This window comes from Puma concolor, chromosome A2, assembly GCF_028749965.1.
Source record: "Puma concolor isolate L17-30 chromosome A2, mPumCon1.1.hap2, whole genome shotgun sequence".
Classification (NCBI taxonomy): domain Eukaryota; kingdom Metazoa; phylum Chordata; class Mammalia; order Carnivora; family Felidae; genus Puma; species Puma concolor.
Window position 1 is genome coordinate 7,454,217 of NC_141668.1, and position 27,546 is coordinate 7,481,762.

General features: G+C 52.3%; 1 protein-coding gene across 4 annotated transcripts; it reads left to right on the forward strand.

The window, feature by feature from the left end:
• The first annotated feature begins 1,493 nt into the window (after positions 1–1,493).
• Positions 1,494–25,275, forward strand: ZNF746 (zinc finger protein 746). Of its 4 annotated transcripts, none has more exons than XM_086687420.1 (7): positions 1,494–1,774; positions 5,114–5,413; positions 5,501–5,627; positions 6,615–6,728; positions 20,729–20,920; positions 21,410–21,535; positions 22,466–25,275. In XM_086687420.1, exons 1-7 carry the CDS (start codon positions 1,751–1,753, stop codon positions 23,521–23,523), a joined length of 1,941 nt encoding a protein of 646 aa, XP_086543546.1. In that variant the 5' UTR covers positions 1,494–1,750; the 3' UTR covers positions 23,524–25,275. The 4 variants fall into 4 exon arrangements, with proteins under 4 accessions (XP_086543546.1, XP_086543554.1, XP_086543562.1 ...); XM_086687428.1 differs by having other exon boundaries at positions 1,496–1,774; positions 22,469–25,275; XM_086687436.1 differs by having other exon boundaries at positions 1,496–1,774; positions 5,546–5,627.
• Positions 25,276–27,546: the final 2,271 nt, after the last annotated feature.

The window sequence follows — 27,546 nt, forward strand, 5'->3', positions numbered from 1 at the left end:
CATCCGCGGGGGCTGCTGGGGAGAAAGCAAAGGGCATATGAAGACCCCTGCAGGCTAGACCCCAAAGCCCAGAAGTCTGGACCACGTGGGGCACAGGTTCCCTCTTCAGGGAGAGTCCCGCTTAGAGGGAATTCTGAAAGGAAATGCCTCTTTGTGGCCACATGGGGGCCCCATTCAAAGGCTCCGTCCATTCCCCCCGCCCCGCCTGGGTTTGCCTCTTAAGGAGTTTTTCCATTTATTTATTTATTTAATTTTTGCCTCCTTTTTTGTTTAAAAATTCTATTCTCGTTACTACAAAATAAAAACATAAATTGAAAAAAAAAAGTTAGACAATGTGCAAAACCGGCCTGTGGTCTCACTGTTAGAGAAAAACCGCTTAGACTGTTGATATACATGCTTCCAGACTCCTGCGTGTGTTTTTTCTTTTACACAAAACTGAGATCATTCTGGACAGACTTCTCCTCTTAAAATACCGCGAACATCTTCCCACACCAAGTTCTTCACCAAAATAATTATAAATATGGCATTGTGTTCATTCCATTTAGAAATATTTGTTATAAATAATAAGCACACAACAGAAAGTTCTAAGTGGCTCCCTACCGGGATTTACCGAACTATTTTCCTGTTGTTGGAAGGATTTATTCCATTTCAAACCAAGACAGACGTGAGCTACAGCTGTCCAAATAAATAAATACATAAAAAACCCAAATCTTCTGGCAAGACCTAGAGCAGCAGAGGCGACGTGGCGGATGCCCTGTGGGAGAAGGCACGGGTCTCCTGAAGCTCGAACGGAGAGCGGCCCTGTAGCCGCGGTCACCCGGCCGGCCGGGCTGGTCCCTGGAGCCGGAGTTTCCTTTTAGTGAGCGAGTCCCTCGGGGTACGTGGGGTCCAGGGCGTGAGGCTCTCAGCAGGATGCAGGTCCGGCTCGGGGTTCAGGCAGTGACTCAACGCGCGCCCCGCCGTAGGCCAGTGGGTCTGTGGGTTCTGGAGGCCAGTGGGTCGGGGGCCAGTGGGTCGGGCAACGTTGGTGGGTAGGGGGGCTAGGGGGTCGGGGGGTCGGGAGACCTGTGGGTCGGGCAGCGTCAGTGGCCGGGTGGTTCAGGGGGTCCGGAGGCTGGCGGGTCGGCTGGCCCGTGGGTCGGACAGCGTCGGTGGGCGGGTGGATAGGGGGGTCGGAAGGTCGGGGGGGTCAGGAGGCCGGTGGGTCGGGTCGTCAGTGGGTCCGGGATCCGGCAGTCTGAGAGTGGGAAGGCCGGTGGGTCGAGCGGTCGGGGGTCGGGAAGCCCGTGGGTCGGGGGCTCGGGGGCTCGGGGAGTCGGGGAGGCGCGAGGCCGGTGGGGCGGGGGGTCTGGGGCTCTAGGGGCCCGCGGGCGGGTGGACCGGTGGGTGGGTGGGTCTGCTGGCGGCGGGGAGGGGCGGGGCGGGGCGGGGCGGGGCGGGCGCCGCGCCTGCCGTTCGCCTCTCCGGGCTGCAGGTGGGGCTGTGCGGCCGCGCTGCCTCCAGGAAGCCTCACGGGCCTGCGCCGGCTCCCAGGATGCAGTGTGGACCGGCCGGGCGCTGACGGCGGCGGCGCGTCTGCGGGCGGAGCGGCGCGGGCCGGCCAGCGAGGAGCGCGGCGACGCGGGCGGAGAAGGCAGGGCAGGGCCGGGCGGGCGCCGCCTGCGGAGAGGCCGGGGGCCGGCCTGCGTGGAGCCGCGCGCGGCGGCGGCGGCGGCGACTTCCTCCGGGCCGGGCCGGACAGCGCACGGCCATGGCCGAGGCGGCCGCGGCTCCGGTAAGGGCGGCCCGCGCGCACCGACGCGCGGACTCGGGGCCCGGGCCCAGCACACGGCGCCGCAGGCCCTGGGGAGGGGCTCCGTGGGCCGGGCCGGGCCTCCGTGCCTGGGCTCCGGCGAGCGGGGCGCGGGGTCCGCCGGGGCCTACGGCGCCCGCCGGCCGGGCCCCCCCATTCGCGGCCGAGCCTGAGCAGGGCGGAACCGACCGTCCCCGCAGCGGAGGCCGCCGCACGCCGAGTTCCTGCAGCCCTCCGCGGCTTCCTGCCCCCGCCCCATCCGCCGGCCCCTCCATCTCCGCGCCCCCCACCCCGCGGCTCCTTTCTCTCCCCACCGCTCTGCCTCGGCGCTCCCTACCCCCCAGCTCCCCCCAGCGGCCTGGTGGCACCTGGGAGGCGTCCGAAGCGGCTTGGATGGCGCGCACACCGAGTGCCCGGCTCCATCGAGGTCGGGGCGGAAGACAGCTGCTCCCTCTCTTAGAAGCAGGCAGGCACCAGCCCTGTTAGGCATTATTTTGTCCTCACAACAAACCTGTGGGGTAGGTGCTCGTTCTGTCATACAAAAGAAAAACCCGAGGCCTGGAGAAGTTAACTTGCCTGGGATCGCACAGCTAGAAAGTGTGTGAAAAGACACAGTTGCTCCGTTTTCGGGGCCGCATTGTGTTTTGGGGGAAGCAGACAGGTACACTGGTGTTAAGGATGCAAAACAGAGGTGAGTGGTTCCTGCACTGAAGTAGAAAGGGGCTGTGGGAGTGCAGGGGAAGGAGAGGGAGGGACTGGCACCCCTCCCTGGCTTGTGCTTCTGTGATTTGAGCTGGGCTTTTAGAGAAGGCTAGGATTTCATCAGGCTGGGCGGACCAGTGGAGCTTTCCAGGTCGGGAGGTGGGCTGGAGCACAGAGAGAAAGCGGTGGGGGGGGGGGGGGGCATGTTCAGGGACCAGAAGGCAGCCCCCTGCACCAGAAGACGGTTTTGGTAGGGAGGCAGTGGGAGAGAAGGCTGCAGTGGGAGAGAAGGGTTGCAAGGGGTTTTGATGCCTGGACTTCATCATATGGGTGGGAATTCCTTGAAGGATTTGGAGTTCTCTTACCATCCGCTCCCCTGAAGCATGGACTTTCCGCTTCCCTGGCAGGAGTCTGAGGACAGCCCCATATTATCCACCCACCGTTCAGTAAGGAGCTGGGCCTGAGCACAAACAGTCACCACCTCCCACTAAATAGTCTGAAGCCCTTATACGGGGCTCCCTGCCCCATTAAAGTGTAAGAAAACTGTGCCTTGCTGGTCGTAAAGTAGTTTACGCAGATGTCCTTTTCCTGCAACGCAAAGATTGGGATAATGGCAGTCAAGTGCACTGAGATGCCGAGTAGGATTTCAGGAGCTGGGGAGCCAGGTGATGAAGTGAGTGGATGCTTCTGGAGCAAACTCTGGGGAGGCTGGGGTCAGATGGCGGTGGTTGATAGGAAAGGACACGTGGGCAAGGGAAGGGATGGTCGCCGTCATGAAGGGTGGCCCAGGGTGCCAGCCCAGTTCAGCCCCTGTAGCCTCGAGGCAGAAACACCTACCCCTTGAGAGCTAGAGTCCCGCCCACATCCAGCTTCCCTCCAATGGTTCTCTGCCTCTCCAGCTCCTCCCCATCCTCTGAGACCCAGGTGAAGCCCTTCTTCAGCTCAGAGGTCATCTGGTGTGGCCTCCTAACAGCCACAGAAGCACTGAGGGTGCTTGACAGTCCCCCCCCCCCCACGCTGCCCCCATCACTGCTCACACTCTCTTCCTCTCCCTATTATCTGAAGCGTCCACCCATGTTGTTCTCAGTGACTTTCTCCAAAGGAGCCCTCACTCGTTCCTATTAGGCACCGACCATTTGTTGAGGACTGGTTTCCAGAACGTTGTAAGGAGCCGTCCATCCTCAGGCACCGCCAGAAGGAGGCACAAATATCTAAACCTCCTCCCTGACCGGCCGGTCCCACCTTCAGATGTGGGTCAGTCAGGTGGTTCAGCCCGTACCCAAATCAAAATGAGCCCTTTCCTCAGGGTCCCCAGCTGCCAATCAGGTCATTCAGGCTACCATGCGAACTTTCCAGCAACAGGGAAGTCACTGCTTGGGGGAAGCCTTATGACGGTTATCGTATATATAAAAGTCTAACCTCATGGCATGTTTTTACCTTCTTCCCCAATCTGTCAGGTGTGTCATTGATTCTGGGGTGGCTACAAAAATGTCTGAGACTAATTCTCCCTTTGGGAGGGGCTGGATACCACAAGTGACAAAATCAGACTCTCCAGGGACCCAGGGGACCTGGGTTGCTTTTGACCCCTTTTGACCCCTTGACCCACCAATGCCACCTGTGTCAAAGAGTCTAACTCTTGGCTGGTGGAGATTTGCAGTAACAGCGGTTTTTATTAGTTTAAGGAGGAGCAGTTGGGGAGGGGATAAAATCAGATTGCACTGGAGGGAGAGGAATTAGCTGTTTGATTTTTATGTTTATTAGAGTGAGACACGAGGGGCGCCTGGATGGCTCAGTCGGTTAAGTGTCCGACTTCGGTTCAGGTCACGATCTCCCAGCTGGTGGGTTCGAGCCCCGCGTCAGGCTCCGTGCTGACAGCTCAGAGCCTGGAGCCTGCCTTGGATTCTGTGTTTCCCTCTGTCTCTGTCCCTCCCCCACTTGTGCTCTGACTCTCTCAAAAATAAACAAACATTAAAAAAAATTAAAAAAAAAAGAGAGAGACACGAGATACTTAAAAAAAAAAGGCAGTTGAGCAATGCTCATGTTTGTGCCGGTTCAGTGAACCAGCTGTTTTTTGTTTGTGTGTGTGTGTGTGTGTGTGTGTGTGTGTGTGTGTGTGTGTGTTGCTAGGTCATCATCAGTAGACAGTTCCTGTGCGATTACGATGGGAAGTACAGGCTGGGCTCTAGTAAATCTGCAGTTTACTATTTATGCGCTGAAATGAGCCAGCAGGGCTAAGTCACTGTTTATTAGCAGAACTGCACTGAGCGCCTTCCGCGGGCCGCGCACTGTGCTGCGGAAGATGCTCCAGAGAGCCCCAGCAGGCAGATGCAGATTAATGGGCAGGGCAGTGAACGCTGGGATCCGGGTGTGCAAGGTGTGCTACAGAGGCCTGGAGGGAAGGCGCCAGCCCAAACAGCCGTGGTGTCTGAGTCCCCCAGAGGAGCCGATCACCAGGCCGCGATCTGGCGTGTGGCACAGGGCGTCCCCGCTTTCCCTTTGTGCTCCGCACACACCCCCCACCCCCACCCCCGGCCCAGCCCCCCAACCCCTAGCAGAGATGGGCTCAAGGCACACGGTGGACGGCATGGATGATGGTGGACTTCTCCTTGTTTCCGAAAGATTTCTCCGTGGACGATGGCAGCCACAATTCAGGCCATGGAGAGGAAGATCGAGTCGCAGGCTGCCCGCCTGCTGTCCCTCGAAGGTCGAACTGGGATGGCCGAGAAGAAGCTGGCGGACTGCGAGAAGACGGCCGTGGAGTTCGGGAACCAGCTGGAGGGCAAGTGGGCCGTGCTGGGGACCCTGCTGCAGGAGTACGGGCTGCTGCAGAGGCGACTGGAGAACATGGAGAACCTGCTGAGAAACAGGAACTTCTGGATCCTGCGGCTGCCCCCGGGCAGCAAGGGGGAGGCCCCCAAGGTACCCCTCGGGCACTGGGGGTGGGACAGCGCACAGGGCCGTGCCCGTAAGCGTGTGGGTGAGCGCACGTGGTGCTTGTGGTTCCAGGTGCCCGTGACCTTTGATGACGTGGCCGTGTATTTCTCTGAGCAGGAGTGGGGCAAGCTGGACGAGTGGCAGAAGGAGCTCTACAAGCACGTGATGCGGGGCAACTACGAGACGCTGGTGTCCCTGGGTAAGGCGCGATGCTCAGTTTTCTGCTAAATGTGATTTTGAGTGTCCCCAAACCTCTCTCCTCGTGCTGGCGGGCTTTGCCACAAGGGTGCGTAAATCACTAGAAGCTTTGACCGTGCCGGGCGTTACCTCCTCTCACCGTAGAGGAGCACCGGGTGACTGAGTGGAAAGCTTCCTCTAGCTGGTGAAGTTCACGGGTGGCCGGACAGAGAGGCGTGGTGGTGTTTCTCTCAAGCAGGCATGGAGCATGGACTTCTCTGTCCTGCTGAGACGGAGTGTAAAACCTCTGACCGTTCTCGGGTCCAGGAAGGAATCGATCCACTTTCTTTTAGCCTTCTCTTACTGGGGCGTGTGGCCTTGATGGTGACACTCCTCCAGTTTAGTGGACAATACGGGCAGACCATGCTTCCCCTCTGCCCCCACAGCTCCCAGGGCCCCTGTCACTCTCCACATGGGGTAACCCCAAGAGGCTGTTTCTTCCTGGGCTTCTTTCCTCTTGGGATGGTTTCTGCGTGACCCAGACCTGAAGGCAATAAGGCACGCTCAGTGCGGATGGGAACAGGCGCAAGTGTGACGTTAGATTTTAGCTTGAAGGGAGGCGACTGGGTGGTTCAGTGAGCGTCTGACTTCGGCTCAGGTCACGATCTCATGGTTCGTGGGTTCGAGGCCCGCATCGGGCTCTGTGCTGATAGCTCAGATTCTGGAGCCTGCTTTGGATTCTGTGTCTCCTCTCTCCTCTCTCTCTCTCTCTCTTTCTCTCAAAAAATGAATAAACATTACAAAAAAATTTTTTTAATTAAAATAAAATAAAAATGTCTCCCAGACTGCCAGATGTCCCCTAGGAGACAAAATTGCCCATGGTTGAGAACCAGGACTCTTTACTAATCTAGAAGTTTCGTTTCTTGGCCATTCTTGGATTCCCAGGCTGCCTGTCCCCAGCTCTGAATGGAACCACGTGGCAAAAGCTAACCTTCCTATCTTTCCTCAGACTACGCCATCTCCAAGCCTGAGGTCCTCTCCCAGACCGAACAGGGGAAGGAGCCGTGCAGCTGGCGTCGCACCGCCCCGAAGGTTCCAGATGTTCCTGTGGACCCGAGTCCAGGTGAGGGGCTGAGAGAAGGCCAGGGACGCCAGGCAGTCAGGTGGGAACGGGACAGTAGAGGGCCAGGGAGGGCATGACTTTCTTTCCAGGAAGAGCCAAGGAGAAACCTCAGCCTCGAATGTTTTAAATCTGTTTTTTAATAGTTGAGTTATGACCTACAGCCTGTTCAACAAACACTCCAGGAATACTTCCCAGCGGGGAAACAGGCAGGAAACCTAGCTTTCCAGAAGACAGACAGAGCCAGGGCCCGGAATTAGGGGAAGAGGGAAGAAGTCACTGAGAGGGAAGGTAGGAGTGTGTCGAAGACAAAATTTCTTTCTCAGTTTTATGAAAAGCCAGCCTTACCCCCATCCAAGAGCCGATCTCATCGGCCGGTCACATGTTTCAACGTGATTAGAACCACAGGTTTATTTAAGGTGAATCTGGACACCCTGGGTCACGGTCTCAGCTTTTCCTGGAGCCAGTCCGCACCTTTGAAAGTTAAAGAAAGGACAGGTGGATGCGTGAGAAGAGCCTGATCACCAGCGTGATGCCCCAGACAGGTGTAAGGGGTGACAGTCCCTCACTGACCGGGAGACCCCACCTGTGCAGGCTCGAGCCTGCTTTCTCCACAGAACCGCCTCGTCTGTCCCACCTGCCTCAGGATCCCCTGTGGTCCGAACCCCTACGTTACTGAAAAGTCTACCTGTGTTTAATCTGTGATTAACGAAATGTGTTTTCCCTGTTTGCTGCTCCATCGCAATGAGAGGTTCGCCCAGCCAGAGCAGGCGGTGCGTAGAGGTGTCGGGAAAGCGTTCACCAGTTTAGTTCCCCAGACGGCCCCACGGACGGCCCCTGAGTCCTTGCTAGGTGCCAAGGGCAGAGCTGGAAGCGGAGCACAGCGGCGCGACTGGGCAGGGCGCCATGTGGTTGGAGAAGAGGGATCGGACACCTGCCCGGCTTCCTAGCCTGCGGGGGAGGCCCACCGTGGGTTTGTTCATTTTCCTTGTAACATCTACGCGGGGGCCTCTCTGGTTTCCACCCTGTCATTCACGAGAGGGAAGAGGAGCCCCGGAAATACCGTGGCTGCTGGCGGGACCCCACTCGCTCCTCACCCCTTCTGGGCTGGGCATGCCCTCGACAGACCTCGTCTCCGCTTCAGTTCCTCAATTCTCCCGCCCTGCTTCGTGGGGACTCCGTCCCCAGCAACACCAGATCTTCACGCTCTTCCCGGAGCGTCCCCACCCATTCTTGCTCGGATGGCTTCCCCGGGCCCTGCATTCACTGCCGCCCGCCCCTGCCCCGCGTCCCGCTCAGCCCCGGCCCGGAAGGCACTGGTGTCCCTGCGCCTCCATGTTGCCTCTGTGCTGGTCTCCCCTCCTCCCTGCAAACCCCCACCTTTCAATCAGACGCCTTCCGTCTTCCTACCGCCTTCCGCGGACCTCATCTCCGCCCCTGCCAGCATCGCTAGCGATGGCACGTCCCCAGGATGGCGCTCTGAGCACCGCAGCCTCTCTGTTCCTTTGCCCCCACCCTCCACTCGCTCTGCACCGCCCACCCGGAGGTCCTGCCCCCGAGGCAGCCGTCCCATCTTCTTGACTTGAACCCGGCGCCCTAGTGCTCCTCCTTGCAGATTGCTCTGCCCGGTACCCTGACTCCAGCATCCGGCCCTTCCACTGCCCAGCTAGTCCTCAGTTCCTCCTTGCCCAGCCCGGGCTCTGGTCCACTGGCGTCATCCCCCCGTCACGCCTCTTGTGTGTTCACCTGGCAGAACTATAATCCCGGTTAGATCCATCTGCCTGTGGTGTGCCTGTTCCCACGCAGCTGCACGTGGCTTCAGAAAACCCCATGAGCCTTCTCTTCCTCACCTGCACCCCTGGGGGCTTCAGCACTGCTCCGGGGTCGCACGGTGTCCCCTTGGTCCACTCAGTTGCCCAGAGGTTGGCAAACTGTGGCCTGCAGGCTGGATCACTCACCGTCTGTTCTTTTTTTGGCCCCCGGACTTAGAAGGATTTTCATGTTGAAAAAATACTGTTTGAAACAAAAAGAAACAAACCTCGTGGCCTTCCCACCCCAGCAGCCTGTCTGCCTCACCTGTGCCCCGTTCTCTGTGTTCGCTGCTGTGGCCATCCCTCCCGCCAAAGGCCTGCCTCTGCTGGACGCTAGATCCAGTCTGGCCTCCTCCCTCATCCTTCCCACCAGCATCTGCCCCTGCCGTCGGATGCCCGATTTGGAAACAGACCACTTTTGACCCCACAGCCCTGCCATCCCACTTCTGCCCTCCTCGTGTCACACTGTCCACAGTCGCTGTCCTCCAGCGCCCGCTTTCTCCCATTCCTCTTCCTGCTCTTGAAGCCCTTCCATCAACATTCCTGGCAAGGCCACCAGGGACCCTCGTGGCGTTACTTTGGGACATTTGTCACCATTGATCACTCTCTTCCCAGATTCACTTCTTTGACAGGAAACCTTTCTGGTTTCCTCCTGCCTCACTTAACACCTTTCCTGTGCTATTCCTGGTGTTCTTTCTGACCTTGAACCGTTGGGGTGCCCTCCCACCTCCGCCCAGGCCCCTGCTCTGCCATCCCAGCAGTGGCTCTGAGAGCTCCACGTGCCACCAGTGTGCCTCTTGCCTCGCCCCTCCCTCAATTCTGCACACCCCGCTGAGCTCCACCTCCTCCCCCCCCCACCCCCACCAGACACGTCTTCCTCTCCCCTGCCACAGTAGACAGCTGTCCACCCTGCAGGTGCAGGTCAGGACCCGGGAGTCAGCCCAACGCTTTCTCACACCCATATCCATCCAACGCTTTCTCACACCCATATCCACCCTGCAGGTGCAGGTCAGGACCCGGGAGTCAGCCCAACGCTTTCTCACACCCATATCCATCTCACACCCATATCCATCTCACACCCATATCCATTCCAACCAGCATACCTGCTCCTGCCTTAATCCCCCAGAGCAAGTCCTACACTCTTCTGTTCACAACCCCTTACTGGCTTCCCACTGACTCAGAGACTCTGGCTCATTTCTCTATGTCCCGCTCCCTCTGTTCCAGCCACACCGTCCTCGCTTTCCCCCAACACCGCAGGCTGCTCCAGGCTCCAAGCCTTTGCACTTGCCAGGAATGCCCCTCGGATACTTCCCAGCTCCACCCTTTACCTCCTTTGGGTCTCTGCTTGTTGAAAATTGTGGCCCCTTCCCCGCCCCCCAGAATTTCCAGTCTCCTTCTCCTGCTTTGGTTTGTTCCGTAGCAGATGGTGTCATCTATTATGTATATTTCTAGATTGTTATATATAGTTCATATTTACCGAATTGATGGAGATACAGATATTATATGTATTTCACATAGAGAGAGATTATGGATTTCATGTTTACAGATTTATGTATGGCCAGTAAATTTCACGAGGACAAGAACCTGTATGTCTTTTGTTCATATGATCATTACAGGCACCTAGAATACCGCCTAGCACAGAGTAGGAGTTCAATAGTTATTTGTTGAGTGTCTGTGGTGTTATGTAATTTAAAATATCTGCGTGTTAAAATATGTGTGTTAAATTCCTTGTTAGATTTCCTAGACTCACTCCTCCCTATGGTAACCAGTTGTCCTAAAGTTGGTGTTTATCCTTTCCATCCACATTTTATGTTTTGTATTATTTTTTGTTTTTAATTTAAAGCCAAGCTAGTTAACATTCAGTGTAATAATGATTTCAGGAATAGAATTTACTGATCTGTCACTTACATATAGCACCCAGTGCTCATCCTAACAAGGACCCTCCTTAATGCCCATCCCCCGTTTAGCCCATCCCCCCACCCACCTCCCCTCCAGCAACCCTCAGTTTGTTCTCCATATTTAAGAGTCTCTTATGGTTTGTCTCCCTCTCTGTTTTTATCTTATTTTTGCTTCTCTTCCCTTATGTTCATCTGTTTTGTGTCTTAAATTCCACATAGGAGTGAAATCATATGATATTTGTCTTTCTCTGACTTACTTCATTTGCATAATACATTCTAGTTCCATCCACATAGTTGCAAATGGCAAGATTTCATTCTTTTTGATTGCCGAGTAATACTCCATGTATGTATGTATGTATGTATGTATGCGTATATATATGTATATGTATATATGTGTGTATATACGTGTATACACACACACGCACCACATCTTCTTTATCCATTCATCCATCAGTGGACACTTGGGCTCTTTCCATACTTTGGCTATTGTCGATAGTGCTGCTATAAACATGGGGATGTACATGTCCCTTCGAAACAGCACACCTGTATGCCGTGGATAAATGCCTAGTAGTGCAGTTGCTGGGTCGTAGGGTAGTTCTATTTTTAACTTTTTGAGGAACCTCCACACTGTTTTCCAGAGTGGCTGCACCAGCTCGCATTCTCACCAGCATTGTAAAAGGGTTCTTCTTTCTCTGCATCCTCGCCAACATCTGTTGTTGCCTGAGTTGTTAATGTCAGCCATTCTGACAGGTGAGAGGTGGTATCTCACCGTGGTTTTGATTTGTATTTCCCGGATGATGAGTGATGTTGAGCATCTTTTCATGTGTCTGTTAGCCATCTGGATGTCTTTGGAAAAGTGTCTACTCATGTCTTTTGTCCATCCATCCCACTTTAAAACTTTTATTTAAAACTACTATGTGTATATGTAGCCATAAACAATATACAATGTGGTTTTGCAGGTTTTGGAAAGTTATATCAATGTCATTATATTTATCACTATTTCAGTATATCACAATATTAAGTATTTCAGGTTTATCTCCCTTGATGCATATAGATCAAGTCCATTCATTTTAACAGATGCTTACTATCCCCAAAGCAACCGCATTACATTTATTATCCACTGGTCTGTTGATTTGCACTTCCGCTGTGTGTGATTTTTCCCTCTCACAAGTGGTGCTGCAGTGGGCAGTTTTACACCTGTCTCTCTGTGTCCATGAGCCGCAGACTCTCTGGGGAATAGACCCAGAGAGGAACCCCTGCATCACAGGGCACACTTGTCTACACCTCTGCTGTTGCCATGGTTACACCAGCGTGTCCCTCTCCCTTCAGCAGTTCTGAGTACCTGTTTTCTTACAGCTTTGCCCACTTTCGTCATTAGACTCTCGCGAGTCTGATGAAGGTTGAAATGAACGGCATCGTTTTCATTTGCATTTCCCCAACTCTTAGGGAGATGGAGCCTCCTTTTCACGTTTATTTGGTTTCTTTGCAAATTGTCTTTTTCTGGTTTTCACTCTCTTATCGATTCAGGCTTTACATAGGTTCTGGATACTAACCCTTTGTCTGTTATTTGCATTACAAAACATCTCCCAGTCTGTATCAGGTCTTCTAAGTTTGTAGTGCCTTGTATAGAAGTCTTGATTTTGGGTCGAATCAAACTTACCCATTTCTTCCTTTATGATCTGCTTTTTCTATCTTAAGATAGCCTTCCCTACCTCATTCCAGGTCAGAAGGACATTCGCCTCTACCTTCTTATAAAACTTTCAGAGTTTTGCTTTTCACATTTAAGTGTTTATCAAGAATTAACATATGTGTAGGTTGCAAGGGAGAATGAAAAATGTTTTTCCCCACAAGGGTATCTGATTTCCCAACAAAGTTTGCTGAGGATTCTTTCTTTTCTCCAATGATTTGTACTGCCAGTTTGGTCGTGAACCGGGTTCCCATACACACAGGCACATTTTCTGGGCTCTTTATTCTGTTTTTTGGGTCTTGGTCTCTATGCTAACATGCACTGTTTTAGCTTCATAATAAGCCCTCGTACCTAGAAGACTAAGCCTTCCCTACTTGCTCTCCAGAACTTTCCGTGGCTTTTGTTCTTCTTGGGCCTTTGTTCTCCTATATGAGTTTCAGAATCTTTATGTCAAGTTCTCAGAAAATCCGGCTGGCATTCTGATCGGAATTGCATTTACTGTATAATTTCATTTCTGGAGAATTACCCTTATTACAATATGAGCCCCTCTACCCATGGGAAGACTCGTTTAACGAAGGCTTCTGTGTGTGCTTGAAGAAGGCTTCAGTTTTCTCTGATCGTTGTGTCTATTGTGAATGGGGTTTTTACATTAATTACACTTTTTATTATATGAAATTTATTGTCAAATTAGTTTCCATACAACACCCAGTGCTCACCCCAAAAGATGCCCCTCTTCAATGCCCATCACCTACTCTCCCCTCCCTACATTTTAAATAGTTATCACAGGTACACAGCTCTGCTGTTGACTTTCTTTAGTAAAAAACAACTTTTATTCAACTTTCTTATTCTAATGATTTGCCAATTTAGGTTCTCATGGTTTTTTGGTGTTTTTTTTTTTTTTTTTTTTTGGTTTTTTTTTTTTTTTTAATGTAGGCAATTGTACCCTCCACAGATAACACAAAAGTTATCTCTTCTTTTTAAATTGTTGTAACTTTATTTTTCTCATCCAGCAGTTTGGCTAGGACATTGCCGAGCAGTTCCAGAGATAGCTGGCATCCTTATCTGTGAGGTGCTTTGAAGGTCTCAGCAGTTAAGGATGGTTTTTGCCATAGACTTTCGATAGTACTCTTATTATAAGTTTATAGAAGTTTCCTTCCACTTCTGACTAAAGCTATTGTGAGCAAGTATTATGTTGTATCAAATGGGTTTTTTTTCTTTTTTAATATTGTTTTGTTTCTTTAAAACATTGTAACCGTGTATCATACATAACATTAGCAAATACATACAGAACAATATCCATGTGACCCTTGGAGAATCATAGTAAACACCCATAGTCTCAATACCCAGCATCAGAAATAGAACACAGCCAGAACCTTCCATGGCCCCATTGTCATTCTCTGATCCCATCCCCCTCCCTTCCTTTTACAGATAAACAGAAAATTCAGAAGTAGATATGACCAGTCCCTTGGTTTTCTTTACATTTTTCATTCCTTATGTGTATATTCCTAAATGCCATTGTGAACCTTTTTTGAATGACACCACACCATCTCTAGTCTTCAAGTTGAACTTGGTACAGATCATACCATCTGTATCCTTTCGTTTGACCTTGATTCTGAGCGTCGTCCCTGCTGATGCGGTACAGCTGATGTCCGTTCCTTTTCACCACTTCATGGGTTTCTCTCTTATGACTATGACACAGCGCATTTTTTCCTTCTGCTGATGGGCGTTTGTCTTGTTTCTAACTTTTTTGCTTTTAGGAACAGTGATGTTGGGAACATCGTTAACGCGTGCGCAAAACTTCCTCTAGGTGTAGACCCGGGCGTGGAACTGCCGGGGCCTAGGAAAGATGCATGTTCGACTTTTCCAGGTGACGTCTGAGTGTTCAAAGCGACACTGCCACCAGGCACCCGCCAGCGGTGCCCAGACGTCCGCGGCACCTCATCCTCACCAGCCCCGGAAATGCCTGCGTCCTCGCTTCTGCCCATCTGGTGGGAGTGAACCGGGTTAAAAGTCGTATTTTACCACGTGCATTTTCCTAATTAGTGAGAGTGCACATCACGTCCCCTGCTTCCAGGCCACTTACCTTTCCTTTTCTGTGAAATGCCTGTTGAGTATGTCTGTTGTCCGTTTCTCTTGTAAGTTGTTTTCCCTTTACTTACCGATTTGTAAGCGCTTCTTTCATGTTCTGAGTATTAATCTTCTTGTCAGGTATGTGTATTGCCGATACCTTCTCCGGTCACGGTATATTTTAAAGAACAGATGCTTTTGATTTTAATGTACTGGGATTTACTAGTTTTTACCTTTATGGTTTGTCCTTTTTATGTCGTAAACTAGTAAGAAATCTTCCCTACCTCGAGGTTGCGATACACCATCTCACATTTTCTTCTAAAGGTTCTGCCTTCCGCATTCAAGCGCTGAGTCTGTCGGGGCTGGATTTCCCTGGCGGTGGGAGGCGGGAGCCTGGTCCCTCCACACCAGTGCTTCGGGTCTTTTCCTTTGTTCTTTGAGGTCAGCTTCTCAATTGCCTTATAATAAGTTCTGTGAAAAATCCAGCTGGGATTGTGGTTGGAGTTGCACTCAGTCTATTATGCCCGTTGGAGACAACGGACTCCTTTGCCGTTATTCGTGTTATTTGTGAATGTCTGAAGCCCCTCCGTTCAGCTCGTCTGTACTCTCTCATTGAAGTTTTAAAATTTCCCCCCCAAAAGATCTTGTTTTTGTTGTTATTAGGTATGTTACTAGGTTCCTGGTGTTTATTTTTATTCTTTCTTTTTTTTTTTTTTTTTTTAGTTTTTTCTCTTGTATTTTTCTTAAGTTTTATTTATTTATTGTGAGAGAGAGAGAGAGAAAGAATGAGTTGGGGGGGGAACGGGAGCAGAGAGAGCGAGAGAGATGCAGAGAACAATGCAGGGCTCGAACCCACGAACTGTGAGATCGTGACCTGAGCTGAAATCTAGAGTCAGATGCTTAACCGACTGAGCCACCCAGGCGCCCCTTTCGTTGTATTTTTTTTAAATCATTATTACCAGTGGTGCCTTTTGTTAACATGCTTCTTCTATCTGTTGCCGATGTTTGCTAGAGCTGCAGGGCAGGAAACACTCCTCTCCAGGCACTTTATCTCTCGCAGGGGCTCAGTTATGTGACATCCCTCTCTGCCCCCAGGCATCCCCTCCAGGGGGCCCACCAGGGACAGTCCTTGTTTGTCCGTCCTCCTCCCCTGGGGCAGCTGGTCACCCACAGGGGACAGGTTCCTTCACTGCGGTCAGGTAGGGGACTTCCTGTCCTAGAGTCAGTACTAGGAACCCTCTTGTGCACTGATAATCCTCAGCTATCATTATGTAATAAAAACAGTTTATCCTCACCTGACTTCCTCTTTTGTTTTATTTTCTCTGTTAAGATCCACGACAGGGAAGAAAAATGGTAGTTGATAGGCTCCCTTAAAACCCTTTTGGAAAGCATACAAAAATACAGTTGTATTTCATTTACTGATATTTCCACCTAAAAACCTTGCTCACATTCTCGTTAATGCTAATAACATTGCTAATAATTGTCTGATGATTCTCAGATCTCCTGAAAAGATAATCCTATCATCTATGAGTAATACGAATGTTTTGTCTCCTTTCAGATCTTTACGGTTAATTTTTTTCTTGTCTTATTGTGCTGGCTGAAATGAAAGTGGCGATAGCAGGTATCCTTGGTTCATGACTTTAAAGAGAATGCTTATTAACTTTTCACATTGAGTCTAACATTTGTTAAAGGTTTTGTTTATCAGTACCCTTCATGAAGTTAAAGAAGTTTCCCGTATTTCCAATTGATGAGATATTTCTAATAAGGAAAGATGTTGAATTTTTATAGAATGCTATTCTGGTGTTTGTTGAGATGATTATGTGATTTTTTCCTCCGTTAACCTGCTAATACGGCAAATTATGTGACTTTCTATTGTTGAGTCAATCCTGTGATCTGAGAATAAATCTAACTTAGTCATGAACCTTTATATACACTGCTGGATTCTGGATTTAGTATGCTAGTTGTTTAGGATTTTTGAATCTTTGTTCATGAGTGAAACTGGCCTATTTTACTTTTTCAGACTGTCTGGTTTTGATATAAGCTATGACGTATTCCCTCCGTTTTTATTTTCTCAGAGCGTTTGTGTAATATTGCAATTATCCATTCCTTGAATGTTGAGTAGAGAATACCAGTGAGGCCATCTGGGCCTCAAGTGGTCTTTGTGGGGGGAGATTTTGGTCTACTGACTGAAGTTCTTTAATAGGGATAGGACTATTCAGGTTTTCTATCACTTTTTAGTCAGTTTTAGCAAATTCTAGTTTTTCTAAGAAATTTGTCCACCTCCCCAGAGTTTCCAAATGACTTGGAGTAACATTCATAAAACCATCTTCTGATCTCTGCTGTGTTTATAATTCTGTTCTTTTCCATTCTTCATGTCGGTTATCAGTGCTTTCTCCTTTTTTTCTTAATAGATGTAACGGTTTAATAGTCTCTTCAAAGAACCAACTTTTGGCTCTCTGTATTCTATCTTTGTTTTCTCTTTTATTAATTTATGCTCTTGTATTGTTGCCTGTCTTCTACTTTTTATTTATTTTATTTTTAATGTTTATCTATTTTGAGAGAGTGTGTGTGCACGAGTGGGGGAGGGTCAGAGAGAGAGAGAGAGAGAGAGAGAGAGAGAGAGAATCCCAAGCAGGCTCCACACAAACTGTGAGATCGTGACTGAGCCAAAATCAAGAGCCAGACTCAACTGGCTGGGCCACCCAGGCATCCCTGTCTTCTAGTTTTTAAAGGGGTTTTGTTGTGCATGTCATTTCTTTTCCAGCATCTTGCCCTGACCCTTAATTTTCAACCCGTCTTCTCTTTTTAATATAAATATACAAGGTCATAAGGTTCCCTCTAAGTACCATTGTAGATGCAACTCACATATTTTGATAAATTATATTTTTGTTAGCATTGGGTTCCAAATATCTTCTAATTTTCATTGTGATTTCTCCTTAGAGTCTTGAATTATTTAGAAAACATAGATTTTTTTTTTAATGTTTATTTTCGAGAGAGAGAGAGAGAGAGAGACAGAGTGTGAGTGGAGGACGGGTAGAGAGAGAGAGGGAGACACAGAATCCGAAGCAGGCTCCAGGCTCTGAGCTGTCAGCACAGAGCCCAACGTGGAGCCCAAACCCACAAACTGTGAGATCATGATCTGAGCCAAAGTCAATCGCTTAACCTACTGAGCCCCCCAGGCGCCCCAGATATTTTTAAATTTTAGTAGGTATGGGGAGTTTGGGGGTATATGTTATTGATTTCTAACTTAATGTTATAGTTACAAAATCAGTGTTTAAAAGATTAGTATTTTAAAAATTGACTAAAGTTTGCTTTATGGTCTAGAAAGTGTTCATTTCTCCTTCTTGCTTGGGGTGGCTTAAAAAACTTGAGTTTTCCTTGTCTTTAGATTCTACTATGTCCATTTGATCAGGTTTGTTAATAGTGTATTCGAATCCTATGACCTTGAATCAGCTAGATTTATCAGTTATAGAAACAGGTATGTTGAAATACTCCACTGAGAAGTTGGGAGTTATTTCTTCTGGAGTTTTGCTGTATTATTTTAAAGCTAAGTTATTAGATTAAAAATGTAGAATTAGTTTTTCTTTCTGGCCAGTATAACTTTGCACAGTGGTCCTTTTTTTATTTCTGTGAATATTTCTCCTTTTAAATTCTATTTTTTTTTCTTTTTTTTTTCAACGTTTTTTTTTTTTTTTTTTTTTTTTTTTGGGACAGAGAGAGACAGAGCATGAATGGGGGAGGGGCAGAGAGAGAGGGAGACACAGAATCGGAAACAGGCTCCAGGCTCCGAGCCATCAGCCCAGAGCCTGACGCGGGGCTCGAACTCACGGACCGCGAGATCGTGACCTGGCTGAAGTCGGACGCTTAACCGACTGCGCCACCCAGGCGCCCCTTAAATTCTATTTTGATGGGGCACCTGGGTGGCTCAGTTGGTTAAGCTTCCAACTTCGGCTCAGGTCATGATGTCACAGTTTGTGAGTTCGAGCCCCATGTCGGGCTCTGTGCTGACAGCTCAGAGTCTGGAGCCTGCTTCAGTTCTGCATCTCCCTCTCTCTCTCTCTGACCCTCCCCTGCTTGTGCTCTGTCTCTGTGTCTCTCTCTCAAAAATAAATAAACATTTAAAAAAAAAATCTATTTTGGGACGTCTGGGTGGCTCAGTCGGTTAAGCCTCTGACTTTGGTGCAGGTCATGATCTTGTGGTTTGTGAGTTCAAGCCCCACGTTGGGCTCTGTGCTGACAGCTCAGAGCCTGGAGCCTGCTTTGGATTCTGTGTCTCCTTCTCTCTCTGCCCTCCCCTTCTTGTTCTGTCTGTCTCTCTCTCTCTCTCTCTCTCTCTCTTAAAAATAAACATTGAAAAAAATTTTTTTATTTTATTTCATCAGATATGGGATAACTGCATCTTTTTAAAAATTTTCTTTATTCTGGCTTTGATTCTTTTACACTGCTTTTGCAGCCTTCTGTTGTAGGCGTGTCTTTTGCAAACCGCATATAGTTAGGTTTCTTGTTCATTTTTAGTCCGATCATCTTTACCTTTTAAATGTCCAGCATGGTGGGCACTAGCCACATGTGGCTGTTGGTGACTTAAAAAGTACTATAAAGATGAGATACATAAATGCTGAACATTTTGGATATATTGGGTTAAGTAAAATATATTGTTAAAATTAATTCCACCTGTTTTTATTTTACTATTTTCTTTCAACATTTGTTTATTTTATTTTTGAGAGAGAGAGAGAGCATGAACTGGGGAGGCGCAGAGAGGGAAAGAGAGGTAGAATCCCAGGCAGGCTCCACACCACCAGCACAGAGCCTGACGCGGGGCTTGAACCCAGAAACCGTGAGATCATGACCTGAGCTGAAGTCAGACACCCAACTGACTGAGCCACCCAGGCGCCCCTCCTATAATCAGTTTTGATAATCTCATCAGATGCTCCCCTTTTTATTTTTCTGAATATATTAAGGTCCATATTCTGTATATGGTAATTACAGTATCCTAACATCTCTGCAGGGCAGATCCTGCAGTGTGTGGTCTGCTGACCCACTGAGGCAGCTGCTTTTCTGGTTGAGGTGGCGATTTGTAGTTGTGAGCTCAGTAATGTCTGAGAACTGTGTTTATTTTTTTTTGTCATGTTTAATTTTATTTATTTATTTTGAGAGAGACGGAGAGTGAGCTCGCACACATGGGCACAAGCCAGGGAGGAGCAGAGAGAGAGGGAGAGAGAGAGAATCCCGAGCAGCCTCCGCGCTGTCAGCACAGAGCCCGACAGGGGGCTCGATCTCAGGAATCGTGAGATCATGACCTGAGCTGAAACCAAGAGTCAGACGCTTAACCGACTAGCCACCCAGGCATCCCCTGAAAGATTTAAGATGTTTAAGATGCTGTCATCCTGAGACTCTCTGTCCACCTCTGCTGGTCCTTGGGGCCACCAAGACCTTGGCCTGGAGGTTTCCGGGCCACTCCGTGGTGTGACCTGGCACCAGTGACCCTCGGGCACAGGCTGTGCTGTGTCAACTCCCACGCTGATACTTAAGACACCATATCCTTCAGCTTCTTTTTTCCGTAGTTCTTGGGAGTGAGTTCGGCCACGATTCTCGTGTTGTTTGGCGCTCTCCTGGTTTGTAAGTTTATTTTCATAGGACCTCCTGTGGCCTGAGTTTATTTTCATAGGACCTCCTGTGGCCTGAGTTGTGGGGGGGTGTCCCCATGGGCAGGTTTGCATTGCCTGTGCTGGGCGGGGGGGGGGGGGGCGCCTGGGCGCCGTGGTGGTCAGCCAGCGTTTCTGTGAATTTCTCAGCTTAGGGTCTCTGCACCACGTAGGTAGTATGAATTCGGTGTGGACATGGGGAAATTCCCGTTTCTTAGGGTGGCTGTCCCACCCGTGGCTCTAGACAGGTGGCGGCTTCCTTGTAGCGCCCTCAGGTGGATGGAGTTATTTCCAGCTCCCAGCTCACCGAAGGGACAGCGCCTCCTGGCTCTTGGCTTCACGCAGGCAGCTCAGCACTGTCTCACCACACCTGGACATCAAAGCCCAGCCTCCAAGGCCTGTGTCCTGTTCCAGCAACTCCCTGGGTCACCTGGCCTCTGTTCCAACTCTTGATTTGACTTTGCATTTGCTCTTTGATTCTTATATCTGGGATCTTTGTTTTATGCTCACTCATATACATGTGCGGGGGTGGGGCGGAGGGGTAAGGTTTGGGGGGATACTCGGGCTTACATTTTATGTAACGTTTCTATGTTAAGAGTGAGGGCAGGACCTCCCCAGAGCAGCGTGGCCTTCCCCAGGGACCAAAGATCCAGCCCTAAGAACTCACGGTCATATTCCTCACTCCTTCCCACCCTCCCCTATGCTCACTACCGTGTGACCTCATGCTTTGCCCAGAAGGCCCCGCTGCCCCTGCTTGCTCTGGCCTTCAGTTCCCACCAGGCTCTTTTGCCATCTGAGCCTTGTAAGCGCCCTTGTCCATTTCCTTGGCTGGATGTGTGTCCCCCACCGGGGCCGAGGGGCCCTGATGCTGTGTGTTCATGCACTTTCCCTTTCTCAGGCTCGGGGCCCCCGGTTCCTGCCCCTGACCTCTTAATGCAGATCAAGCAGGAGGGCGAGCTCCAGCTCCAGGAGCAGCAGGCTCTGGGGGTAGAGGCCTGGGCAGCCGGACAGCCGGATATCGGGGAGGAGCCGTGGGGCCTCAGCCAGCTGGACTCCGGAGCAGGAGACGTCTCTACAGATGCCGCCTCTGGTGAGTGGCCGCAGCTAAAGCAGACACAGGGACAAGTGTGGGGGCTGACGGCAGGGTGTGGGAAAGGACCTGGAAGCACCGTGGAGCTGTGGCCTCCCAGATCTTGAACATCCGGTCTGACCTACTGGGGAGTTTTCCCCCCTGAAGGGAGGGGGCTGTGCCTAATGATACCTTGTGCCCCCCCCCCCCCGCCCCGGTTTTGGTGGTGCTCACGTCTCAGAGCCTCTCTGCCTGACCTCGGTCCACTGCACTCCTGTTTGCCTTGCCCTCGTCCCAGGGCAAATTGCCAGCTGCTCGCATTACAGAGGCCTGCATGAAATAAGCAGTGACATCGAGCTTCCTGGTGCCTCAGAGAAGGGGACCACAGAAAACCGGGTGCGGGAGAGGAGAGGTGGTTACGCTCCCGCAGAAAAGGCCCAGGTGGGATCTTAGAGTCTCACCTGCCCTTCCTTCCCCTAACCCCCGGACTCTGATCTGTCCTCACTGCAGGCGTCCACTCCAACTTTTCCACCACGATCCCACCCACTTCCTGGCAGGCGGACCTCCCTCCCCATCACCCTTCTTCAGCATGCTCGGACGGGACACTGAAGCTCAACACAGCAGCCTCCACGGAAGGTATGGTGCGGCCGAGAGGGGGCGGGAAAGGCTCGCGTCTGCCTGCAAGGCTGCCTCGGCCCAGGGCCCTCGTTTTTACTGCCGAACTGCCCTGACCTCTCAGCCAACAGGCCTTTAGGTGTCACATGTGGCGTTAGGACTCTATAGTCTGTCCTTGATCTCCTTCCAAACTCTTAAGCTCGAACAGCCTTTCTTGAGAGCGTATGTGTTTCCAACTGTCCCTTTCACATATGGTCCTAACCAGTCAACCCAGCTAAAGCTGATCCCTTGAGAGGACGTATCACCTGCCCAGGCTCAGCCGTCCTGGCTCTCTGCTGGCGTGGGAAAAACCAAACCAGACCAGAGCCGCTTGTGACCCATCAACACTACCAAAGACAGGCGTCCGAAGGCCAGGATCAGGAAGAACAACTACCAAACTTGGATTAGTTTTCCATTTACTTCTGTTTTGAAGGCCAGTTATCTGTTACTTTCCTCATTCCTGTCATATTTGTGCTAAAAGCCCAGGTCCCTGATATAAAACTTCAGGATGTGAGAGTCAAGTACATTTATATAAAATCAAACACAGTTTTACTGATTGGCTAATATTTTTCTCACTAGCTGGCGGGCCACACAGAATGCTTGCTGCATTCCAAACGTGCCCACCAGTGGTCAGCCTTAGGATGAACTCAGGAGTAGCCTTAATAACCAAAGCGAAAATGGACCCGGGTGAGCAAGTGCGATGGTTGCTTTACCTGTGAAGGTCCTCGCCCAGGGTTTGGCCGCATGACTGCCAGTGGGGGGGCTCTGCCCAACGGGATCCTGAGGCTTGGGAGAGTAGGGCTCACGGTCATGGTGGAGCGGAGTAGCTGCTGAACAGCCAGACGGAAGGATCGGCTCCTCCCTTAAGCAGGTACGGGACGCGACAATACCGGCTCCTTCTGCCTTTCTCAGCAGATGTCAAAATTGTGATAAAAACAGAAGTCCAGGAAGAGGAGGTGGTGGCCACGCCAGTGCATCCTACCGACCTGGAGGCTCACGGGACCCTGTTTGGACCAGGCCAAGCCACAAGGTTTTTCCCTAGTCCCGTCCAGGAAGGAGCCTGGGAAAACCAGGGCGGCTCCTTCCCCAGCCAGGACCCTGTGCTGGGGCTGAGAGAGCCCGCCCGGCCGGAGCGGGACATGGGCGAGCTCAGCCCCGCGGTGGCCCAGGAGGAGACCCCGCCGGGGGACTGGCTCTTTGGGGGGGTCCGGTGGGGCTGGAATTTCCGGTGTAAGCCCCCCGTGGGCCTGAACCCGAGGACTGGACCCGAGGGGGTGCCCTACACCTCCCCCGACAGCGGGGAGGCCGTGCTGGACTCCAGCCAGGCCCCGAGACCCTTCGGCGACCCCTGTAAATACCCCGGCCGGACCAAGGGCTTCGGCCACAAGCCGGGCCTGAAGAAGCACCCCGCCGCCCCGCCGGGAGGGCGGCCCTTCACCTGCGCCACGTGCGGGAAGAGCTTCCAGCTGCAGGTGAGCCTGAGCGCGCACCAGCGCAGCTGCGGGCCGCCCGAGGGGGCGCCGGGGGCGGCGGGCGGCGGCGCGCGGGACGGCAGCGCGCTGCGGTGCGGGGAGTGCGGCCGCTGCTTCACGCGCCCCGCGCACCTCATCCGCCACCGCATGCTGCACACGGGCGAGCGGCCGTTCCCCTGCACCGAGTGCGAGAAGCGCTTCACCGAGCGCTCCAAGCTCATCGACCACTACCGAACGCACACGGGCGTGCGGCCCTTCACCTGCACCGTCTGCGGCAAGAGCTTCATCCGCAAGGACCACCTGCGCAAGCACCAGCGCAACCACGCGGCGGGGGCCAAGGGCCCGGCCCGCGGCCAGCCCCTCCCGCCCCTCCCGGCCGGGCCCCCGGACCCCTTCAAGAGCCCGGCCTCCAAAGGACCCTTGGCCTCCACAGAGCTAGTGACCGACTGGACTTGTGGCCTGAGCGTCCTGGGACCCAGCGACGGCGCGGACCTGTGACGCCCCCCGCCCGAGCTGGCGAGGGTGGGGGGGGCGCCCCGGTGTCCTGGCCCCGCTGCAGGCCGCGCGCCTAAGGAGAGCCCCACTCGGAGGCGGCAGGGCGGTGGTGGGAACGGAGCCCGGGGAAGCCGGTTTCCCAGCCGCTGAACTGATCGCTGGAGGGAGAGAAACTATCAAACGATCCGGCCTCCACCTCTAAACAAAGTAGAATTCTCTGATTGTGAAACTGAGCAGCATAGAATTTTAAGTAATTTAATTATGGAGACTTTTTTTTTTTTTTTTTTTTTTTTTTTAATTCTTGACGAAAACGCTGGAAAATAGTCGTAGCACCAGTTTAAACTTTATAGTGTACTTTCGGTTTCCGGAGCGTGCGTTTGTGTGGGCTGTGACCGTACCAAGTCCGACAGTGAGTTGGCCGGCTGGGGACACAGGTGAGGAGGGTCCCGGACCTGCCCTGGCCCCGCTGACTCCTAGGGAGGGGCCGGTGGGGGTGGCGGCGCAGCAGAGTTGAGAAACCCCCGCCCCACCTGGCCACCAAGCTGGCCTGGCGGTGGGGCAGGTCTGGGCCTGGGGCTCCGAGCTCCTCCCATCACCCCTCCCCTCCAGGGTGTGGAACCCCCACCACGGGTCAGAGTCAGCAGGGAGAAGGACGCGCCCACCGGCAGCCAGTCCCGTTCCCCAGCTTGCCCCTCCATCTGAAAAGTCCCCCCACCCAAAGTGCTGGCCCATTATGGGCCATCTGCCGCCCCTAACGGCAAGGGATCTATCTGGGTGGTGTCACCCTGTTATGGGACTCAGGGCCTCATAAAGGAGAGCCACCTGAAAACACAGTGTTAGGGCTGCGCAGGGGAGGAGGCAGAGGTGGGCAGGCCCAACCTTTCACCCTCAGTTACCGGCGGAGCCAGGAACAAAGCCTGGCCTGCCGAACCCCACGAACCCCATGTGGGGCCGCTTTCCTCTCCAGCCAAATGCTTCTCTTTCCTTTGCTCTGTGTAGTGAGTGTTTCTTCGTTGTCAGAACGCTTTCACATCGCGTCTCATTTGATTACTGTGACCTTGTAAAGCACGCGGGACGAGTGTTGTTAGAGATGAGGAAGTAAACTCCTCCAAGGGCACCCCTCCCAGCCTCACGCGGGAGTGTGAGGCCGCGTGCCAGCAGTCGAGGAAGGCCACGGATTAGACAGGCTGGTCATCCTGGAGCACCACCGGCTTGGGGGAGGGAAGGTACTCGCGGCTGCCCTCTTAAGATCTGTACCACCGCTGGCCGAGCAAAATCATTAGGCATCAAGGTTCTGCTGGCCTGTCTGGAGTGTGCACCCATTCTCCCCAGGGGGCGGGCGGGTTGGGGGGGGGGGGTTGCTGGGTGGCAGGTCTGAGGCTGCGTGAGGGGCAAGCGCTTGTTCATTCCCCCTCTGACATCTTAGAGGTAGAATTAGAAACGGCCCAGGTTTCTTGATTCTGCCGCAATGCTGTCCCTACCACACAAGTGTCCATTCCTGTTTCGTTGGCACAGCCACTGGTCCCCTTGCCCCCAACGGGTAACCTGTTCCCCCCTGAGGAACCAGAGACCGTGGCTTCCTTTCAGTCCGCTTCCTCATGCGTCCTTTTGTTAGGCAATAGACTAGTTCGGAAAATTGTTTCTATGTACTGTATATTTTGTACCCGTTTACACTTCTAATATTGATATAACTGATATTTTGAAAAACGGATGAAGAGGAAACATCCTGTTAAAATAAAACCTAACCAGCACCAAGACGGCTTGGCGGGTTCCATTCTTAGACCTGTGTCTTGGGCACTGATGCCTCTAGACCCTCCTCCCACGGGAGCGTATGGCCAGCTTCCTGGGCGCCCTCCTCCTACACGTGGTCACCTCGGACCCAGGGAGGCCGCCGGCCCTCAGAGCTAGGAGTGGAAGAACCCAGAGAAGTCTGACTCCATGGAGGGGAAACCATAACATGCCCAGTCACTTTGCTTCAGAGTAGAGTCCTGCTTTGTGTCGTCCGCCTTGATGTAATGTGATGCGAGGTGCGTGAGACCGGGTCTGGGAGAAGAACTGCAGAGCATCGGAGAAAAGCAGATGCCGGGTGTTCTCTCCTCGCCTCGTGCCTCTGCGGAGCCCGAGGCTGCTGTGTTCCTGGTCCGGGGGTGGAGGCCGCCCGACAACCAGAGCCAACGGTTGTCAATGTTCTATCTCGTGTGTTCGGTCTTTTTCATCTTGATCTTTGTCTTTTTAAGAAGATGAAAACGTACAATAAAATCTGCGGAAACTTGCCACGAGGGCCTGGGAGTGGGACGGGGCGAAAGCGAGAGTGGGTGTCCCGTGGCGTCGAGGTGACGATGGCAGCGCGCTCCTCACCGGCAGCCCTGCCCTCCCCCGCTGGACGTGGCCCCAGTGCTCGGAAATCAAGCAGGGACGCTTCCGGTGACTGCCGGGCTCACCGTGCCACCGCCCCGCCGCCGCACGGGGACATCCCCACACGCCCTCTTGCCACACGCCCTGTGCGCACGAATCCCGAGGACCCTGCCAAAGTCCCCAACCATTTAGTGGTTCACTCCAGGGCCGACTCCTGAGGCTCTCCGGGCAGAGCATGGGGGGAGGGGGGTAAAGTTCAGTAACCAAAGGGGCGCCCCCATCAGTAGTTAGGGAGACCGGGCCAGCCCCGTGGGCGGGGGGCCCCACCACTGCTCGGAAGCATCAGCCTTAGGCCAGAGCACTGTGGTCCCTGTTCGCTGAGTGTCCTTTTGCTGCTATAACAAATGAGCACAAACTTTGTGGCTTCAACCAGTACAGACCTATTTTATGCCTCTGGAGGTCAGAAGTCCAGAACGAGCCTTACGGAGCTAAACTCGGTGTCAGCAGAGCTGCGTTCCTTCTGGAGTCCAGGGGAGAACCCACTGCCTTGTCTTTTCCAACTTCTAGAAGCCCCCTTCCTTTCTTGGTTCGTGGCCCCTTCCTTCATCTTCAGTGGGGGTCACTCCAACCTCTGCTTCTATCATCCCATCTTTTTCTGGCTTTGACTCTCTTGCCTCCCTCTCAGAATCTTTTCTCTCTCTCTCTCTTTTTTTTTAAAGTTTATCCATTTATTTTGAGAGAGAAAGAGCACAGGCCGGGGAGGAGCAGAGAGAGAGAGAATCCCAAGCAGGCTCTGTGCTGTCAGCGCAGAGCCCCACGCAGGGCTCGAACCCACAAACCAAACCGTGAGATGGCGACCTGAGGTGAAACCAAGAGTCTGACACCCTACTGACGGAGCCACCCAGGCGCCCCTCCCTCTCAGAATCTTGCAATTCCATCAGGCCCACCCAGCTAATCCAGAATAATCCCTTCGTGTGAAGATCCTGATTTAATCACGCCCTCAAAAGTCCCTTCTGCCACTTAAGGTAACATATCCACAGGTTCTAGGGATTAGGATGTGGACACCTTGGTGAGGGAAGCATTTTTGGCTTTACTACACTTGCCAAATCCCAGGGCAGTTCTCATCTCCTACCTGAGGCCAGGCCACATCCTCCACGGATGCTCCCGTGTTCTGGCACTGACATAACGTGCTTCGGCGACAACATTTGAGGCTCGTCGTGCCCAGCCACCCCTTCATCTCAGCCACCCACTGTTGCCCACAGAAGGGTACCCGTCTGCTGCCTGCCTCCTCCCGGCATCTTTCTTTACCCTCATCTTTCTACAACTTTGTTCTATTCCTGATGCGTCCAAAGATGGCCCCCATCCCTTCCGACTTCCCGTTGTTAAGTAGCAGTGCCACGTCTCTGTCGTGTTCCCGGGCAGACTGAAGTCAAGAAGGGTCAACTGTGCCTTAACCGGTCCAGCAGCATCAAGATCTTTGAAGATCGTGCTGGGCCCTGTGGCTGTTCTTTTATGCCTCCGTTCTTGGGAAGATACCCACGCTCCTCCGAGGTTCCCGTCTCCTTCTCTCTTTCCTTTTCTCTGTCGTTTATCCGACTTCATTCCACACCATTGAAGGCTTGGCAGAGCCCCGGGCTCCCGGGGTGTAACTCCCACCCCGTCCCGCCCCGC

Excerpts from the sequence above, each read along its gene's own strand:
- ZNF746 (XM_086687420.1), top strand. The coding sequence starts at position 1,751 with ATGGCCGAGGCGGCCGCGGCTCCG. Across the intron at positions 5,414-5,500 it reads GCAAGGGGGAGGCCCCCAAG|GTGCCCGTGACCTTTGATGA; the intron begins GTACCCCTCGGG and ends TTGTGGTTCCAG. Across the intron at positions 20,921-21,409 it reads CTCTACAGATGCCGCCTCTG|GCGTCCACTCCAACTTTTCC; the intron begins GTGAGTGGCCGC and ends TCCTCACTGCAG.